The sequence below is a fragment of the Trachemys scripta genome, chromosome 1 (genome assembly GCF_013100865.1).
Source record: "Trachemys scripta elegans isolate TJP31775 chromosome 1, CAS_Tse_1.0, whole genome shotgun sequence".
NCBI classification, from domain to species: Eukaryota; Metazoa; Chordata; order Testudines; family Emydidae; genus Trachemys; species Trachemys scripta.
In genome coordinates this window covers 208,293,869-208,314,008 of record NC_048298.1, presented here as the reverse complement: position 1 = coordinate 208,314,008, position 20,140 = coordinate 208,293,869, and the positions used below count along the sequence as shown (strand labels likewise).

At 41.9% G+C, this 20,140-nt stretch overlaps 1 protein-coding gene across 2 annotated transcripts in view; it reads left to right on the top strand.

Moving 5' to 3' along the window:
* Positions 1-14,165: 14,165 nt before the first annotated feature.
* Positions 14,166-20,140, top strand: part of MBTPS2 (membrane bound transcription factor peptidase, site 2) — a 46,661-nt gene continuing 40,686 nt past the window's right edge. Inside the window, exons 1-2 of one of the 2 annotated variants that reach the window (XM_034755310.1) lie at positions 14,166-14,430; positions 18,062-18,210. In XM_034755310.1, coding sequence (XP_034611201.1) covers positions 14,356-14,430; positions 18,062-18,210 — 224 coding nt within the window. In that variant the 5' untranslated portion in view covers positions 14,166-14,355. Of the gene's footprint in view, positions 14,431-14,618; positions 14,821-18,061; positions 18,211-20,140 lie in introns of those variants that run through there. The other variant, XM_034755319.1, reaches the window with a different exon arrangement.

The following is a 20,140-nucleotide window of genomic DNA, read 5'->3' as shown; positions in this document are numbered from 1 at the left end:
TACATATTCATGCAATATAGTACATTTCTATCATTGTTGTTGCTTGAAGAGGTTTGGGAAGGAAGGTGGAGATTTGGGTACCAGTATGAGATAAATTATTCTCTTTATCCAACACTTTAATGATTGAAATAGCTACCTATATCAGAAAAAATAAGTTATGAATGAGTATTAAATGTACAAAATCTACCAGTGGGAAGAATTATGACAGGATTCAAATGGAAGATCTTAGAGACTGAGAAATGCTGATTGCTTTCTTTCTCATGGAAATTTTATTTTTGTTCATTTGTTTTTTCCTCCTTAATATAATAAAGGTGTGATGTGCAGGAGTACTCGTAAGAGACTGAATTTTATTTCCTGGGCCCAAGTACCTGACATAGGTCAGTGTTACAAAAGTTTAATACATCTGTCAGGGGCCAATTGCCATCCCAGGTCTAGTGGCTACTCTTACACATAATCTAAACTGAAAGTAATCTAGGCTCTTTAACTATTGAAAACATAACAATTTTGAGGGTTAATGACAGACTTCAGTTGTGCCTATCAAAGAAATGTCATTTGAAGAAGGTAAATGACTTAACAAAGTGTCATGTAAATCATATATGATGTATCTTTCAGTTTTCCCTAACCCACACAAATGTTTAACATGAAAAAAAGAAAAGAAAAGAAAAGAACAATCATTTTCTCCTGAGTTTTTGGATAATTAAGCCAACACATTTAATAACAGTGCAGGGTTATTTAAACAGTGAAATACATAAAATAATATGCAAACAGTGTTTACCACTCACACTTAATGTACTAATGGAATGGAAATCATAAAATGTTATTAACTTAACCGATCTTTGTTGCAAATACATTTTTGAGTTGACAAATGTTGTTCTCTTTCTCTCTTTCTTTCTCTATGTTTTTTTTCCAAATTGAAGATTGGTGATTATTCTTACAATCTGTTCCACAAAGAAATAATTAGCCTTGTATTAAGGAGAGTGGTCTCATAGACACTGCCAGGTGACCTTGTTCTAAATCCCGAAGTTTTAACATCTTTAATAGCTGTGTTTGCATTATCAAAATTTTATATTAGGCTTTTACAAACCACATTGTGAATGTAACCCATACAAATCCTAGAACATAATAGCTTTGACCACATCTAATATAAAGAAGTCATATTGTCAGTTGCCTCATACTCTTTGTGCACAGCATTAAAATCTCACTTACCAAAAACCTTTTGATAAATTGAAATGTGGGGTTGTAGCACAAACAATTATGTTGTTTCAATTCTGCTCTGAGGAAAATGTAGCCACCATATATAGCATAACTGACAATATAAGAAGAGGGTCAGCGTACTGGAAGATTAAAATACATACACTGGTTGAAAACAATGTGCTGATGCTATAAATATCTTGCCTAAAGCACTCTAGTGATTCAATATCATTTTGAAAAGAAATTAAAACCATTACACTGCAGCATCTGATTTAGTTCTTGGCAAATAAGTTTGGGGAAAAATAAGAACCAGCTGAATCTGACCCCAGATTTTGAACACAAACAAATCTGATCTTTTTTGAAAGTTCAAATAACCATCCACTGCATTACCAATGCCATGACAAACTCCTTTTGCTGAATGCTGTCTCCGGCAGTTCTGCTGAGCAATGGTAGTCTCTGTCTTCACGTGTCAGGTTAGGAGGTTTCATTGGGTTTTGTGGAAAGGAAATGCATTCGGGGGTCCCTTAATCCCCAGCAGCACATGCAATAGATTTGAATAGAGTTGTTGTCCAAAGTCTAGCAGACAGAGTTCAGACTAATTACTGATGCTCCCTCCCCCAAATGGCATATCAACTAAGAAAAAGAGCTGGTGGGACATGGTAAGTCTCTCTGGGTAGAAAAGCCTACTAGATCTCAGAAGTCTGTTTGGAGAGAGGGAGTTGAAGTGAAGGGAGACAAATGTGGTGGATTGGAAGGAGTGAAAGATCAACGAGAACTCAAAAAGTGTGAAAAAGTTTAGCTAACAAGTATCCAACCTCTACAGGATTTAACTATAATGACTTCTGAACCTTATGTGGCCCATCAGTCACTGAGTTCAGATTGTATACGCTGCAGATGAAATAAAAGATCCAAATGATTTCAGCTTCAAGAACTTTCAATTTCCTAGTTTATCAATAACAGGAAACTGATCTACTTGTTGCAGTTCCCATTAGAAACATCCAAAAATACATTTTTAACTCCCCCTCCTCTGCAACTTCGGTAAAAAAATCATACAAATAACAAGAATTAATGTTTTCCAGTATCAGGACTTGCATAATTCTATCAGTGTTTAATTATCTCTATCAAACCTTACTTTTATTGAATGTGCTAAAGGAACATTTTTTTTAATCGTCTGTGGTCTCCTGCAATTTAGTATTATAAATATACAAAAGTAAATCAGTAAATGGAATCAGGGTGGAGACAGGACAATAGTAAAGTCCCATAGTATCTAACTCTAAATGGTATTTCACAAAATAAACACAAATCTCAAGAGTTAAATAATTATTAATAAAAACTCCTAGGAAAATATGCAGATTTTTTTTAAAACTAGACATAGTGTACGTCATGTGGGAGGATGGGTTGTCTACTGAAAGGCTGGCCATATTTCCTGTCCAAAGATAACACAGAACCTGAATAAGAAGCTGCTTCATTCAGCTACATCTGGCTCTACTACACAGGGGGTTACCTTTTGAAGTACAGCTCAATTCTCAAAAGCCAGCTTTCTTCAAGGAGCTGGAAGTGCAGTTTGAAAAGTGTCTGTCATATGAAAACAACATTTGAAAACTGCAGATTTATACCATCTTTATTTGTTGAGTCTGCCAACTGATGGTCAGATGCTAGAACAGATAGCCATTTGGCAGAGTCCCTGTACGCTGGCTGGACTTAATGCATAGGCATTCAAGATATTACCACAGCAAGATTTGAACTAAGGCCTTGCCTTAACTAGAGGAAAAGGTGTGTTCTCTATCTGAGTTAGCTAATGCCTGGTAATTAACACAAGGTAAAATCCTAATGAAGACAAGGTAGTTTGTAGGTTTCATGTGAATTAGCGGGTGAAGGTAAACCCTAGGCTCCCCATTGTCTAACTCAGTGGTTCCCAAACTTGTTCCGCCGCTTGTGCAGGGAAAGCCCCTGGTGGGCCAGGCTGGTTTGTGTACCTACCGCGTCCATGGGTTCGACCGATTGCGGCTCCCAGTGGCCGCGGTTCGCTGCTCCAGGCCAATGGGAGCTGCTGGAAGCGACGCGGGCCGAGGGACATACTAGCCGCTGCTTCCAGCAGCCCCCATTGGCCTGGAGCAGCAAACTGCAGCCAGTGGAGCCGCAATCGGCCGAACCTGCAGACGTGGCAGGTAAACAAACCGGCCCGGCCCACCAGGGGCTTTCCCTGCACAAGCGGCGGAACAAGTTTGGGAATCACTGGTCCAACTTGCTGACTCATGAAAACTGGAGACTGTCTTGTCTTCACTAGAATTTTATCTCATGTTGGCTAACTTGAGTTAAGAACATGCTTTTTTTCCTAGAGAAGATGTACCCTAAAAGCTTCAAGGTTCAAAGCCAGTGGGTCTATGTGACTATTTGAAAATCTGTTTGTACATTTATGAATTCCATGTGAAATTATGAAGTCTCTATGAATCTTGACCAACCAGCAAAGTCCATTTTGAGTGTGGTCTCTGTGGTCTCTTCACCTCCATGTTGGGCTGAAATGCCAAAGTGTAGCCCAGCCGAGATAACAACAGGGGGTGGTTAAATTGAGATGGTCCTCTACTAAAATACAAATATCATAGAAAATGGATTGGCTCCCAGCCGGAACTGGTTTGTCAGGGGAGAGGTCACCTAGCAACAAGGTCACCTGTTGGTAATGACCAGAAGGTCACATGACAGTCTGGAAGGTTATAAAAGGACAGGACCTGACTTCTTTGCTCCTTGGCTACTTTTTACCAGCTCAGGCTGAGAGACGCTGGATGTGGTAGCCTGATGAGGCAGTGTGAAGCCTGCCTTCCTGAACACAGATGGACCCCCAGGATGCCCAAGGGAAGGATGAGCTAGAGGGAGGGGAAATGCGTGTATTTGTTATTTTTGTAAAGATCTGTGTATTTCTCATGTGATTAAGAAGAGAGAAATAATGTGTTAGAATTCTTTGGGTGTTATATGGTATATCTATCATGTGGCCCTTTGAAAAGGTAACCCAGGAGGCTCAGACTTTTGGGTCGAATTCTGGGAGAGGATATGCTTAAGCTACAGGGAGAGTCTGATGAGTCAGCATTGGTAACAAGGACTGGGCAGAGGCACTGCGTAGTCTAAGCTCTCGGGAAAGGTTGCTAGATAGAGCAGGGATTCTCAACCTTTTTCTTTCTGAGGGCCCCACAACATGCTATAAAAGCGCCAGGCCCTCCTGTCCCACAACAACTGTTTTCTTCAGATAAAAGTCAGGGCTGGCATTAAGGGATAGCAAGCAGGGCAATTGCCTGGGACTCCGTGCCACAGGGGCCCCCATGAAGCTAAGTTGCTCAGGTTTCTGCTTTAGCTCACAGCCCCAGGCTTCAGCCCTGTGCGGCAGGGCTTAGGCTTTCTGCCCTGGGCCCCAGCGAGTCTAACACTGGTCCTGCTTGATGGACCCCCTGAAACCTGCTCGCGACCCCCTGGTTGAGAACCACGGAGACAGGATCTGTACACCAAGATGATAATGAGTCACCATTTACAATTACGTTTTGAGGCCTGTCTGTTAGCCTGTGTTTGATCCCTTTAAGGTATGCCACGCAAAGATAGACTTAAGAACCAATTTTACTGGGTTGTTTGAAAAGGTCAACAAAAAAGTGTCTGGTATTTTTTTGTGATGTCCATATTAACTTTTGTAAGCAGATACCTGAAACTTAACAGAGAACTTTGACTCTATCTTTAAATAAGACCAGAATGGTTTTACACTAGGAATAACAGACACCTGAAATTCTACTCACAAAACTGTGTCACATCTTCTCCTTAGTTTTACATAGCAACTTAAGCACTCTTTACATTTATTTTAAGAATTCAGTTTAAAACATTATAACAATACTATATGCCTGGCTAACTCCTATGATCTGAACATCTTTCAGATAGAGTAAGTGAAATGGTGGATAGTCACCCTTTAATCATCTAAAATCAATCTCTCTATATACATCTCTGTAGTGTGCCAGTCATCACAGTGATCATCTTGATTTCCTTCCTCTCTCTGTTCTTGTTTCCTTTGCTCACTTGCCCCCTCCCCCACACTCCTCACTCAGCTCATCTAGCTATCCCTTTTGTATCCTCCCCCATCCATGCCCAAGCCTTTATTCATGCATTTCCCTATGCCTAAACTCCTTTTCCTGACCCAAGCCCTGATCCTGCAAATACTTATGCATGGACTAAGTCCCATGGGACTAGTCACATGTTTAAAATATTTGTTGGACCAGGTCCATAGTCTGCTGTGACTCTGCCCTCCCTCATTAAGTCATTTCTCAAAACTCACTTCTTCTAAAAATGTTTGGGAACTATAGTCTCACAAATATTCACTCAAAACAACCCCAAAACTCCATTTGCAGACCTCAAGGCTCAGGCACTTACACACCCAGTGACCTCCTGATTGTATTGTCTTCATCATAACCCGTAAAACCTTTCTGTGCTCACTCCAGCTCAGTTTTGTCATATCCTCCTGTTCTTCTCATCTGAATTTATGTTTGATCCTGCAGTGAGCTCAAGTCAGGCAGACTGCAGCACTCATGCAGAACTCACTATAGGATCAGGACCTTAGACAGTAAAGTACCTCAAGGCAGGTCCTTAATATTTTTTTAAAGCCTCATGTGTATTTATTCACAGATTCATAGATTCTAGAACAGGAAGGGACCTCGAGAGGTCATCGAGTCCAGTCCCCTGCCCTCATGGCAGGACCAAATACTGTCTAGACCTCCCTGATAGACATTTATGTAACTTACTCTTAAATATCTCCAGAGATGGAGATTCCACAACCTCCCTAGGCAATTTATTCCACTGTTTAACCACCCTGACAGTTAGGAACTTTTTCCTAATGTCCAACCTGAACCTCCCTTGCTGCAGTTTAAGCCCATTGCTTCTTGTTCTATCCTTAGAGGCTAAGGTGAACAAGTTTTCTCCCTCCTCCTTATGACACCCTTTTAGATACCTGAAAACTGCTATCATATCCCCTCTCAGTCGTCTCTTTTCCAAACTAAACAAACCCAGTTCTTTCAGCCTTCCTTCATGGGTCATGTTCTCAAGACCTTTAATCATTCTTGTTACTCTTCTCTGGACCCTCTCCAATTTCTCCACATCTTTCTTGAAATGCGGTGCCCAGAACTGGACACAATACTCCAGTTGAGGCCTAACCAGCGCAGAGTAGAGCGGAAGAATGACTTCTCGTGTCTTGCTCACAACATACCTGTTAATGCATCCCAGAATGTTTGCTTTTTTTGCAACAGCATCACACTGTTGACTCATATTTAGCTTGTGGTCCACTATAACTCCTAGATCCCTTTCTGACGTACTCCTTCCTAGATAGTCTCTTCCCATTCTGTATGCGTGAAACTGATTGTTCCTTCCTAAGTGGAGCACTTTGCATTTATCTTTGTTAAACTGCATCCTGTTTACCTCAGACCATTTCTCCAATTTGTCCAGATCATTTTGAATTATGACCCTATCCTCCAAAACAGTTGCAATCCCTCCCAGTTTGGTATCATCTGCAAACTTAATAAGCGTACTTTCTATGCCAATATCTAAGTCGTTGATGAAGATATTGAACAGATTATGAACAGATTTATGATAATATATGATTAATAAGTCTAGGCATTTCAATAATAGATCAAAGTTGACATGAATAATAATTAGAGATGAAGATAATTAATCTCAAGATAAATCTGTTTGTTATTTAGAAGCTAGTTGCTTATGACACTGAGACTGATTGAATTTGATTTTATCTTTATTCATGTGTTATGTTCTATTTTGTATTTGTATTTATATGCCCAATTAATAAAAACGATGTTTGGGAACAGTGATTACATTGTTAATTTAACTTGTCTTAGTACTAATCTACATACATGCAGTTTTTAAACAGAACCATCTTGAACTGACTGTGGATCAGAACTATAGCTGTGTGAATAAGTTGTAACAACTTCAGCCTGTTTTTCTGCTCATGGAATACCTATGAGCAGATAAAATATTCCTCAAATATACTATTCTAATGTACACCTTTACCCTGATATAATGCGACCTGATATAACACGAATTTGGATATAATAGAATAAAGCAGTGCTCCGGGGGGAGGGGGGAGCTGCGCACTCCGGCGGATCAAAGCAAGTTCGATATAACGCGGTCTCACCTATAACGCGGTAAGATTTTTTGGCTCCCGAGGACAACGTTATATCAGGGTAGAGGTGTATTTGACAAATACAATTTTGGATGCTTTATTCTACATTTTGAGTAGTTGAAGTTCAAGCTGTATTGCTTAACTGTATGTGTCAGATGGGAAATGGAAGCAATATCATATTATCTAATGCTGATTTTCTAGACAATACTTACCTGTGTATTAAAGATTCACTTTCCACAAATATGTGCCTCTATGACTTTGATGCTAGCCTCTGTCGACACTTTGGCTCAAATCTTCACAGAAAGCAAACCCATAAGGGGTGCAGACTGGCTGAAGGAAAATATATTTTAAAATTAAAATAAATACTTGTGGAAACATTTCTGTAGTCTTTGCCTAGCTCTCTTCAGAGCATGTTTTTCCTGTAGCTCAAGGATCGGCAACCTTTGGCCCGCGGCCCGCCAGAGTAAGCCCCCTAGCGGGCTGGGCCAGTTTGTTTACCTGCTGCATCCGCAGGTTCGGCCGATCGCCGCTCCCACTAGCCAATTCTTTGGGATCCTTTGACCAAAAGTACAATAAAAGTAGAAAGAGCTATCATTCAGAAACTTACAAAATTTAACTGGATCATATGTTTTACATTTTGACAATTGATAATCACATTCTAGCCACACATACTGAGACATTATCCACTGAGTTTAACAATACTGAAATAGTAATTGTCATAGTTCTGAGCAACTGTATTTCCTCTCCGGGGCTCACCAAGGACAGCCACTTTTAGGATTCTGGCTCCTCAGTCAGCACCTCTCTTGGATGGAGATGTGTGTTTCTCTCACACCTGACTGAGCTTTTTCCAGGCTGCATAGTTCCCTGCCTACACTGTGTTATTCCCAGCAAGCCAGACTGGCTAACCAGGCCAGCACCCGTACTTTGCTTATTCTTCAAAGACTATGAACAATGTAATTGCCAACAGTTATAAGTTACCACAGAGCCGTTTCTAAGCAAGCACATTTATTCTTAAGGTGAAATCATTACAGAGTGAACACAATAAATACAATAAAAGAACTTACACAAATGCTACTAAGCTTGCCAGAGATCATCCCTCCTCCAACAAAGGCTCTGGTAGGTGAACAGCCATTCATAACAAGAACAACTATGCACGGTTCATTCTTTCCTATATAAAGTTTGGGCCTTTGATCGAGTCCTCAAGTAACAGGTGATCAGCAGACACTGGCTCCCTCCTCAGGGCAAAGCTGCAAAAGGTTGTGGTCTGGAGGTGGGAATTTGCATTCGCCTTCCTTCAGGTATTTCCTAGGAAATCTGCTTAACTTTGTCCCCACAATTCCTTCTTGTCTGGCACATTGTTTAAAATAGTCCTTTGATACTCTCAACACTTTCCACAATAACGTATAAACTTTACATTTAATACAATGGAATCCAAAGCTACTTAAACTTAGTTCTTGAAAAAGGTTTCTCAAGAATATGGCAGGAAATTGATCCATATGTCACAGTGATGATAAACAGCACACCCTATTCATGCTCTCTGGTGATTCATATATGGCCTTGAAACTCTGAGGAGGAATTGGTGGGAGGATTTTCAATGGTCAGATAACTATACTTCTGAATATACTATACTATATTTTATTTTTTCAACCTAAGGTTAGGGGGTACTTGCTCCATTTTTGCAAGATCTGCCTATTTCAGAAGGTAGCATATGAATGTTTGCATTTTCATATTGCCGCTTTAGTATATAGACTTTGCCATAGTTATTCATGCCTTTACATTCAACTTGTATTATTGCTGTGTGCTGTAACATGGAGGTTACCCTTGAAGGCCACTTGGAAACATCAGCTAGTGCAAGATGTGGCTGCTGCCTACTTAGGGCCTGATTCTGCAACTCTCACTCAAACTGTGTATTACCTACTTACATAGGTAGCCTTATTGAAATCCTCTTATTCCATCTTAATCTTTAATCTTGATCATCTAATATAAAACCAATGGGACTACACACATCAATGCAACTTCATGCCTAGGGCTCCTAGGTGCTATGGTAATATAAATAATAATAATTAAGCACATGCATAAATGCTTTGCTGAATAGGGATGGACTTAAACATGTGCTTAAGTACTACATTAAACTGAGGCACATTACCTGGTCTGTACAATGCTGTCTATAAAAATTTTTTCTAATCTCTGCAGTGTGTTTTACATTGATTTATTTATTTACTGCATATTACACACTAGATTTTTGAAAGGGTTCTGATCAAATACTTTACAGAAGCCAGAATGCAAACCCCTGCATCCTCTGCAAGTCTGCAAACACAAACTGAGGGTATGTCTATCCTATCCATCTTAAGTGGTAAATCTTTAATTCTGGCATAAAAATAATAAAATATAAAATGCAACCAACTTGCTTCCATAATGACCATTCTTGAACAGTCTCATATATTATTACAATAAAGGGCTCATTCGTGCATTCCTGTCACATTCAAAATACTCACTGAAGTCATAGTAATAAGAGGACAATCAGGTTCAGTGTTCAATTCACTCACAAATATGTCTTCTGCATTGTGGGAAGCTCCCTCTTCTGCAGAAGCCAGCAATTGTATGTGTTTATCTGTATTAGGACTTCTATCTGTAAGATGTACAAAGTATATTTTAGGAACATTCTTTCTGATTTGCACTGCCATAGTTCTATGCCAGTTTCACAAACAGTATTTTACAATGTTTACAAAGAGAGCAGTAAACAAAACTATAGTAATGTTCACAGAAGCCTTTTATAGACCCAATCCTGCAAACACATAATAGGAGGCATAGATCTTATTTACTGTGATTGAGTTCAGTGAGACTACTCATATGAGTAAAATTATTCACGTACATAACTGTTTGCAGGAGATGATCCTATACACTTTAAGATATTCCCAGAGACTAGCCTGGGAGTACATTGTTTAGGTTTACACTAGATGTATTTCAATTCACCTCATACAAGTACCATAGTGCAATCTCTTTATCGTGAAAGTGTAACTTACAAATGTAGATTTTTTTTTTTACATAATTGCACTCAAAAACAAAATAGTGTAAAACTTTAGTGCCTATAAGTCCACTCAGTCCTACTTCTTGTTCAGACAATCGCTAGGACAAACAAGTTTGTTTACAATTACAGGAGACAATGCTGCCCGCTTCTTATTTACAATGTCACCTGAAAGTGAGAACAGGTGTTTGCACGGCACTTTTGTAACCGGCATTGCAAGGTATTTATGTGTCAGATATGCTAAACATTCGTATGCCCCTTCATGCTTCAGCAACCATTCCAAAAGACATGCTTCCATGCTGATGATGCTTGTTAAAAAAAATGCGTTATTAAATTTGTGACTGAACTCCTTGGGGGAGAATTGTATACCTCCTGCTCTGTTTTACTCACATTCTGCCATATATTTCATGTTATAGCAGTCTCAGATGATGACCCAGCACATGTTGTTCATTTTAAGAACCCTTCACTACAGATTTGACAAAACACGAAGAAGGTACCAATGTGAGATTTCTAAGGCTAGATACAGCACTCGACGCAAGGTTTAAGAATCTGAAGTGCCTTCCAAAATCTGAGAGGGACAAGGTGTGGAGCATGCTTTCAGATGTCTTAAAAGAGCAACGCTCCGATGCTGAAACTACAGAACCCGAACCACCAAAAAAGAAAATCAACCTTCTGCTGGTGGCATCTGACTCGATGATGAAAATGAACATGCGTCAGTCCGCTCTGCTTTGGATCGTTATCAAGCAGAACCCATCATCAGCATGGATGCATGTCCTCTGGAATGGTGGTTGAAGTATGAAGGGACATATGAATCTTTAGCGCATCTGGCATGTAAATATCTTGCAATGCTGGCTACAACAGTGCCACACGAACTCCTGTTCTAACTTTCAGGTGACATTGTAAACAGGAAGCGAGCAGCATTATCACCTGCAAATTGTAACCAAACTTATTTGTCTGAGTGACTGGCTGAACAAAAAGTAGGACTGAGTTGACTTGTAGGCTCTAAAGTTTTACAGTGTTTTATTTTTTAATGTAGTTTTTTTGTATAATTCTATATTTGTAAGTTCAACTTTCATGATAAAGAGATTGCACTACACTACTTGTAATGGAGGAATTGAAAAATACTATTTCTTTTGGTTTTTTAGAGTGCAAATATTTGTAATCAAAAATAAATATAAAGTGAGCACAGTACATTTTGTATTCTGTGTTGTAATTGAAATAAATATATTTGAAAATGTAGAAAACATCCAAAATATTTAAATAAATGGTATTCTATTATTGTTTAACAGCACGATTAATCGTGATTAATTTTTTTAATCGCTTGACAGCCCTACTTTTAATATGTGTGCCATTAATATAACTACAGCTGCATCATTGCTCTGTGTAGCTAGTCTTCAAATGAGCACACACAAGAATTGAATAGACGGTGAACAACTACAGAATAGCCATAGCCAGCCCTTGTGGAATTATTTTTGTATTGACTCCAGCACTTCTGCAACAGGCTTTCTGCAGAAATTGATGAAAAAAATGATAAAAGGGCTGAATTTTGGAATTAAACTTTTTTAGAAATATTGATAAAAAAGAAAAGTAAACACAATCGTTTTTTCCCCAAAGGGAATCTAATAAAAAACAATATTAGTTCATGTAGGTAGAATTGTAAATCTTTCACTTCCTTGTACTTTCTAAAATCGATTCTGACCTTCCTACAAGTTCCAATAAAATTGCACTTCCTCAGCCAGATACAAAGTGGTGTATTTGTATAGTAGTGCATAGAAGACAAGAAAACTGGGGGAGGAAAGGGGAAATGTGTTAATCTTTATAACTAGAGAGTACGGAAGAGTTAATGAGGAAACACCCAAATGATTTGGATACATTATTTGTGCTGCAAATTTTTTTCTTTAATACTGTATTTTAAAAACTCAGTTGATAATGCTAGCACATTTGTAAAATTATTTATATTATTATTTATGCCAAAATACTATGCCAGCAGTGGGGGAAAATTACTCAAATAGCTTCTCTGGGTCCCTAAATCAGTCCTGGCATTATTCTAGGACTGAATTTTGCTACTACTTGATATGAAATCAGACTAAATGAAAACACTCCCACATTCTGCAACCTGATTTCTATTCTAATGCTGCAAGTAGCTTTTGGAAGTTGTGATCGTTTCTTTCAGATGGGGACCTCACCACAAGGATTTATGTTTTTGTGATCACCTCCTATATGCATGTTCTTCTCCAATCCATGGAGATGGTTAAAACAGTCAGATCCTGTCCACAATATGAGCCCCCAGTTCTGTGTTCAGATCTGCTCAGGTGGATCCCTAGAGCTGTGCAAAGCCTCAGTGATTTCTGTGGGGCTCCACATGGCCTGAGGGCTCTGCCTGTACAAATCTGCAGGCTTGAGGCCAAAAATGGAATCTTTGCTGCACACTAGCAGAATACAACTGCGATCCTGTCAACACTGGGGGTGGTGTGTGGGAAGGTGTAGCTACGTACCCTAGTGAAAGGCAAGCTGAGTCCATGCTATGGTGTGTAGCTACACATTGCAGTAAAAAGCTCTGGCAAGAGGGCGGCAAGTGGGGAAAAACTTTGGCAGCTTCCAAGTACCACAGTCTTTCACTGCGGCAGGGAAAAGCTCCCTTCCAGAGCCTTTCCTCACTGCAGTGAAAGGCTCGAGCAGCCGGAGCCTTTCCCAGATGCCAAAGTCTTTCCCTATGTACTCTACTCGCCTAAGCAGTGCATCACTGTCTACGCTGCTATTTATACACATGCTGGGGGAGTGTGTAGTGTGTATGCACTCTACACACTACCTTAAGTGCAGGCAGGCATACCCTATGTTGTAAGTAGGGTCTAAGACATAATTGAATTTGTACTGCAGAGAGGACATCTCTCTTCCCACTCAGAAAGGCAGTATTGTAACAGTTCACAATGGAAAGCTTTTCTTTACACCAGCTAAGTATCAGAGGGGTAGCTGTGTTAGTCTGAATCTGTAAAAAGCAACAGAGGGTCCTGTGGCACCTTTAAGACTAACAGAGGTATTGGAGCACAAGTTTTCGTGGGTGAATACCCACTTCATCAGACGCAAGACGCTATCTATCACTAGCTTTACACTAGCTAGTGATAGAAACTTAATTTACTTTTAAATGAAAGGGTAAGTTGGGCAGCAAGGAGAAGGCCGAGCAGGCAGGAGCTGGGATATGACACTTGGACTCAGGCTAGCGTTTGAAATTCTGAGTCTCCAAACATGGGCCAGGTTAACTCAAGCCAGACAGCTAAAGCAGGGCCCTGGCCATTGGGCCAAGCACCTCTGCTGCATGGCACTATTATAGTCAACTGTGGTGCTCGCTGGCCATAGACTGGGGCCGCGCCCTCCTCCTCGCTGCTGTGCAGGGTGCTGGAGGGAGGCACGTGCCTGGTTTCTCCCCCCACCACCACGCCAGAGGGGGCTGCAGGTGCCAGCCGCACAGCAGGTGAGGTCCGGAGCAATGTCACTGTGCAGCAAGGTCATTGCAGGCTCCTCCTTCACTGAGAGCCCCCCCACCGAGCATGCGCAGCTCGAACCCCACGCACAGCCCAAGCTGAGCTATTATTACGTGAGAAGCCTGGAAAGATCACTTCACTGCGCCTGCGCACAATCGCTCCTCTCACAGCACCCTCCCTAGTACTCGCCGGGGTATCTCAGGAAGCTCAGCGCGCATGCGCAAACTCAAGGGCCGCAATCCGCAGAAGGCAGTAGCAAGCGCATGCGCACCAGCAACCATTCGCTGCTATGGATTTTCATGGGGAGGGGGAGACAAGGGAGGTTAGATACATCATGACGTAATCCAATCTCCCCGCCACCGGTTGTGCCGTCTCTCCCGTGTCCCTTTCCCGGAAGTGTCCGACCAGAAAATGGAGCTGCCGCAGGAAGGTTCCGACACACGTTTAGTTCCGGGGGCATCTCTGTATGCGGGAACCGCCGCAGCTGCCGCCTCCTCCTCGGTGCCGCAATGATCCCGATCCCGGTGGTGGTCTGCGTGCTGGGGGGCTGGTGCGTCATTTACCTGGCGGACACGCTGCTGAGGGTGAGGTCGCCGGGGCTGCGGGCCGAAGGGACGGGGGAGCGCTGGACTCCCGGCTGCATCCCGAGGGGGAGGGGTCACTGCGGGCCGGCGGCCCCTGCAGCAGCGAGGGGGGAGGGGCGGGGCTGGCTGGGTGCGTCGCCCCCCCCCCCCCAGTCTGTCGGGGGCGCCTCGCACCCCGGGCCCGGGCCAGGTTTGCTGCGTCCCGAGGCAGCCCCGTGTATCTGTCTTAGTGTCTTTGATACATGATCACAGCCATAACAAGTAAAACAAAACTTCATAACCCACTTGTGAATGAAACAGTCCTAAAATAACCTTCGGGGAGTGTTACAAGGCTCCTTTTTCCCTCCAGGCGTTTGAAAATGGCGGTGAGGTGGTGGGAGGGATTGAAAGGTAAAGGGACAGGGGCAGGGATGTGTGGTGGGTTAAATTGCTGCATTAAAGATGCGTTTCGCAGCTGTATCAAGGGACCTTAGCGCAGGGGATCTCAACCAGGGGTCTGGGGCCCCCTGGGTTGCTGCGAGCAGGTTTCAGGGGTCTGCCAAGCAGGGCCAGCGTTAGACTTGCTGGGGCCCAGCGCGGAAAGCCGAAGCCCCACCACATGGGTCTGAAGCCTGAGCAATGTAGTTTTGCAGTGGACCATGTGGCGTGGGGCCCTAGGCAATTGCTCTGCTTGTTATCCCCTAATGCCAACCTGGCTTTTATATGCAAAAAAACAGTTATTGTGGAGTTTTAAAGCATGTTGCGTGGGGGGGGGGGCCACAGAAAGAAAAAGGTTGAGAACCCTGCCCTAGAGCATATGGATTAGTGTCTCTTTTAGCATTTTTATAAATCTGGCTAAATAAATACAGTGGTCTGTATAGAGATCATGGAAGTACTATCGTCCATAGAGGAAGTATATCTTCATAACTAGCAAAACTTGGCTCAGTACATTTTAATGTTGATGCAAGTTGTTTGTTTTGTTGCTTGTCCTTTGAAAGTAGATCCAAGTTGTTAAATACTTATATAAATGTAACAAACTCGAGAACAACGATTGTGAAAATCAAACATAGTGCTCCCTCCACGCTGTTCTTATTTTTCAGAGCAAAGGTCCTAATCCTGCAATTTTAATCACTCACGGCAGCCCTGATGAAACCTGGTTTATTCCAATAAGGCAAACAGATTTAGCTGTAGGCTAGGTGCAAAAATATTTTTAGAAATTATATAGGAACAAACTCTTAAAGATATTTTCTCTTAATATTTAGAAGATGAGCAGGCAGGAGTAATAAGCAGCTCCCTCTGCTGCTTGCCTTGATAAAAAACAAATAAAGCTCAGCGAATAATGAAAGCAATATTTGCCAAACATTTTCTAGAAAAATATTGTGATGTTATGATTTAATAATTAAGCTGACAAAAAGTCCAATACACTATTTGTAAAAAAATCAGTTATTTATTGTTCAAATTTTATTTGAGGAGATCTAGAACAAATACCAGCAAACAAACTTGAGCTAGGCACTCCATTCATTAGGAGTGGTTGAATACAAGGGGGAAAAAAATCCAAAATCTGAACTACGATCTTTCTTTTGTAGGTAAACAAAAAAAGACCAGCCATCAGACTGTCTTCTGATTTTAGCTATTCAAAGGCTTTTTTTGACAAACAATTTTGGGCTCCTATCCTGTAGTTGAATGTGGGCAAAACTTTTACACTTCTGTGGAGACCCACTGAAGTAATTGGGATTCCAAATGGTCTGCCCATCTACATCTCATTGCAGGATAAGGGCCTTGAAATGGGTTTCTCAGTTTGTCTGAGCAACCATCCTTTTTCTTTTTAGATCCCCTTTGATACTGCTCATCCATGAGCAAAGAAAAAAAGAAACCATATGGTTTAGAGGCAATTGAGTAGTTGATAGCAGTCCTGAGAAGAGGACTCTTGAGGAGAGCAGGAGAGTCCAGGAAAAATTCCAAAATTTAATATCTTTAGTCATTAGTCATCATCAGCCGCCCTGCGGCATTCCTCCTGCACCCCAACCCCTGCCCTAAGCCCCCTCCCGCACTCCGCACCCCTCCCTGCACCCCTGCTCTGAGCCCCCTCCTGCACTCTGCACCCCTTCCAGTCCCCCCCAGCCCCCTGCCCTGAGCCCCCTCGTACATCTCCGCATCCCTCCTGTGCCCCAGCCCTTGCCCTGAGCCCCCTCCCGCATCCCAACCCCCTGCCCCAGCCCTACATTCATGGCCCTGCATGCAATTTCCCCACCCAAAAAGTTTGCCTACTCCTGATATAGGCAGATCTCTGAATCGTTGCAGAGCCACATTGTCTTCAGTCATACATCCTTAGAAAGTGTGGAAGTTGTCCTTCCTCCTAGCACAGGAGTGGGCAGGGGGTTGGAGTATTAGCAGGGGGTTGGGGGCTCAGGGAAGGGGGTTGGGATGCTGGAGGGGTGCAGGGTGTGGCAGGGGGTTGGGGTGCAGGAGGAGTTTGGGGTGCTGGCTCCGGCCCAGTGCTGCTTACTTTGAGTGGCTCTGAGGTGGCTGTGGCGCACAGCAAGGCTAAGGCAGGCTCCCTGCCTGCCCTGGCCCCATGCCGCTCCCGGAAGGAGCCAGCACCACGTCCCTGCAGCCCCTGGGGGAGCGGAGGCAGAGGGCTCCGCGCACGTCCTTCGCCTGCGGGTACCTCCCCTGAAGCTCCCATTGGCCACTATTCCCTGTTCCCGACCAATGGGAGCTGGGGGGTGGGGGGCGGTACCTGCAGGCGAGGGCTGCAGGGATGTGGTGCCGGCCACTTCTGGGAGCAGGGCCAGGGCAGGGAGCCTGCCTTAGCCCCGCGGTGCCATGGAGATGGCAATCCCACAGGCTGCAGTTTGCCCACCCCGTCCTAGCAGATATGAAAGGTGCCTTAGATACACACAACTAAGGTTAGGCTTTAACTTCTAAGATCAAGAGGCTGAAATTCTTGAGGAGTCTTGAGTGGGCTTTGTCAGTTACAAAAGGATGTTAAGGACCCTTGGGTGCTAAAAGGTATTCATATGGCTCCCCAGTATTTAGCAGGCATTCATAATTTTGAGGGCCTGTAAAAATGATAAGGTATATCAAGTTTATAATAAAATTAATAAGGCAAGGATCAGGTAGACCTGAACCATGAGAAGTTAAAGTTAAGCTAGTGTGAAGGGTTTAGGAAACTCAAGCAATTAGAGTTAGTAAGTATCTGTTAGATTCACTATTATGTATTAAAGCTGCATGGTGTGATCTGATGTTACGGTCAGTACTAGAAAAGACATGCTATTTGGAAAAATCTGTGGGAAAAAAGGTTTGTATTAACTTTTTGATCTGTTTTTCAGTGGGACACTGTCATTTATTCTTATAGCGGATGGAGTGCCGCCCCTTTGTATTGGCCGCACCAAGCACTTCTTCCTTAGCTGGTGCCTGGAGCCGGCCCTGGCCACACATTAGACTCCTGTTATAAGGTTTTATAGTTCCTACAAAGTATGTGTTGTGCACAATTTATAATTTCATTATTTTTGGGTAGTTTACGTAAGTGTTGCTATATGCACACATACATACTCCCATATACTACTCTTCTCTTTGTTCTACTGGATGTCATTACATGAAATCTTCCTGAAAGCTGTGTGTCAGACTAACTTTCCGTTGTTTCTTATAGTCATCTAGCTCTCTGAAAGCATCTTATGAAGATTGGCTGATGTCATATGGACTGAGTATCTCTCCTTTTCATATGCGATGGCAAACTGCTCTCTTCAACCGTCTATTCTACAGTTGGGGACGATGGAAACCCAGATTTCTTTATCTATGGTATAGTTTCAGAATTCTAGTTTGGCCTTGTATTGGACAAACACTAGAAAACTTTCTTCTTATTAATCAGAGTAACAATAATTATTACCACACTGCTAGTTTTAAAATGATCAGGTTATAATACAGCCATACAAGGCTGCTGGAAGCAAGGTTCTCGCTACTAAATGACCTTCATTAATCATGGCTTGGTGATATTCTTGCTTAAGTCATCTGGCAATCTGTCAATGAATCTAGCCATATTGTCTCAAACGGAAAAAACATATCTGGCAAAGAGAGCCGGTAGTTTGCAATTCGAAACTGTAACCCTGTGATCATATAAATTCTTCGAAGAAAAAGAAAGGTTTTTTTAATCTTTATCCTTAGGTGTGGATTTGGAGCATCCTTGACATGATTTCTCATTGACTGCAGTCATCACCAAAGAACCTTCGGTTCAGTGTGTGACTAGAAAAATTCTTGATCCTGGGATGACATTTGGTATCTCCTCTCTGTTCTCTTAGCAGTGGGTGGAAGAGATGCTGGGGTTTTCCACAACATTTTTAGGGAACTAGCCACTTTTTTTAATAATTCTTGATATGTCTTATAATCATCCTGAATCAGGGACAATGATTAAGACACTGTTGCCTCAACGGGAGGGGGTGAAGATGTATTCAGAGGGCTGTCAGGATGTTTGCAAGGAGGCTATATCAACTGGGTCTGGGTCTGGTTTTAAAACCTGTGGTACTTGTAGTTGCAGTACCAATCTTCTTTTCTTTCTCTTTTTATAAATCTGTATTTGGCAAAATATTGGCTGAAAAAATGGGGTGCTGTAAACATTGTAAATTTGTAGGTTATATATTTATTAGGAGAGCTTTTCATGTCTTGCAGGGTGTATCCAGCCCTGTACACTAAGCTCTACCCTGGTCACTGGAATGTAGAAATGTAGAAATTTTCATAATCTAATTTCCCTGAAAATTGTCAGTGCACTATTGATACTTACAGTTTTAGGGATTATAAAATACCCAATAAAGAAATAAAAATTAATTTTTTCCTGGTCTGCTCTGCTGAAGACTTAACATACTTTTTATTGTATATATATATATATAGAAGATCCTCTTCTACTTTGTACTCTTTCAAAAACATTTATTAGAAATCAAGTTTTTGTTTATAAAGTAACTGTTTTCATTAAGGAGATAAAGAAGAAGCTGAGCTGTAATAATTCTGCAGCATTGCTTAAAATGCCTGTTGGTAGTTTGCAGCAGACAAAAGTCGCGCTATTGTTACAATATTGGTATACTGCCTGCAGCTTTTTCCTGCAAGCATCTGAGTAGTCCCTTTAAAGTCAGACTGTATGCAAATAGTCCCATTTCAGAATTACACCTTTTGGTGGGGAGGGCAATCTGAGAAATCAGCGGAACCAAATTCAGTACTCTGGCTGGCCAGAGGCACATGCTTAGAAAGTTTCTTGCTTTGAGCCCTGACAGAAATCAGGCCACAAGTTTGGCTCTGTTGGCAATGCCATTTACTGGACATTCTAAAGCTATGTGAAGAGTTAGGGTGCATTGCTCACATTTTAGCCTATATCGATTCTACACTTTCCTCTGTTGGAATTTTTTATGCTCCTGGCGTGAGTGATATGCACAGTGGCTGTGTGGGTACTTTTGGGGTGGCCAGAAAATGCATGCAAAACTGCGTGTCCAGCATTATTTTGCACTAACTCTGAGAATAACAGCTGAGAAGTCTTGAATTTGTCCCATTGTGTGTATTAATCTTTCTGTTCAGTACTGAACTTATTTTGCTGTTACTCTCAGTGGGATAGAAGTGAATAAAAGAGGAAAGATCTGCTGAGTTGATACTTTTTGTTACTATTTCCTCTTATGTAAGATAACTTTGGGTTAAAATGGGTTTACATCAGTCATAAATAGCCTTTTTATAATATGTGTAATATCTTATA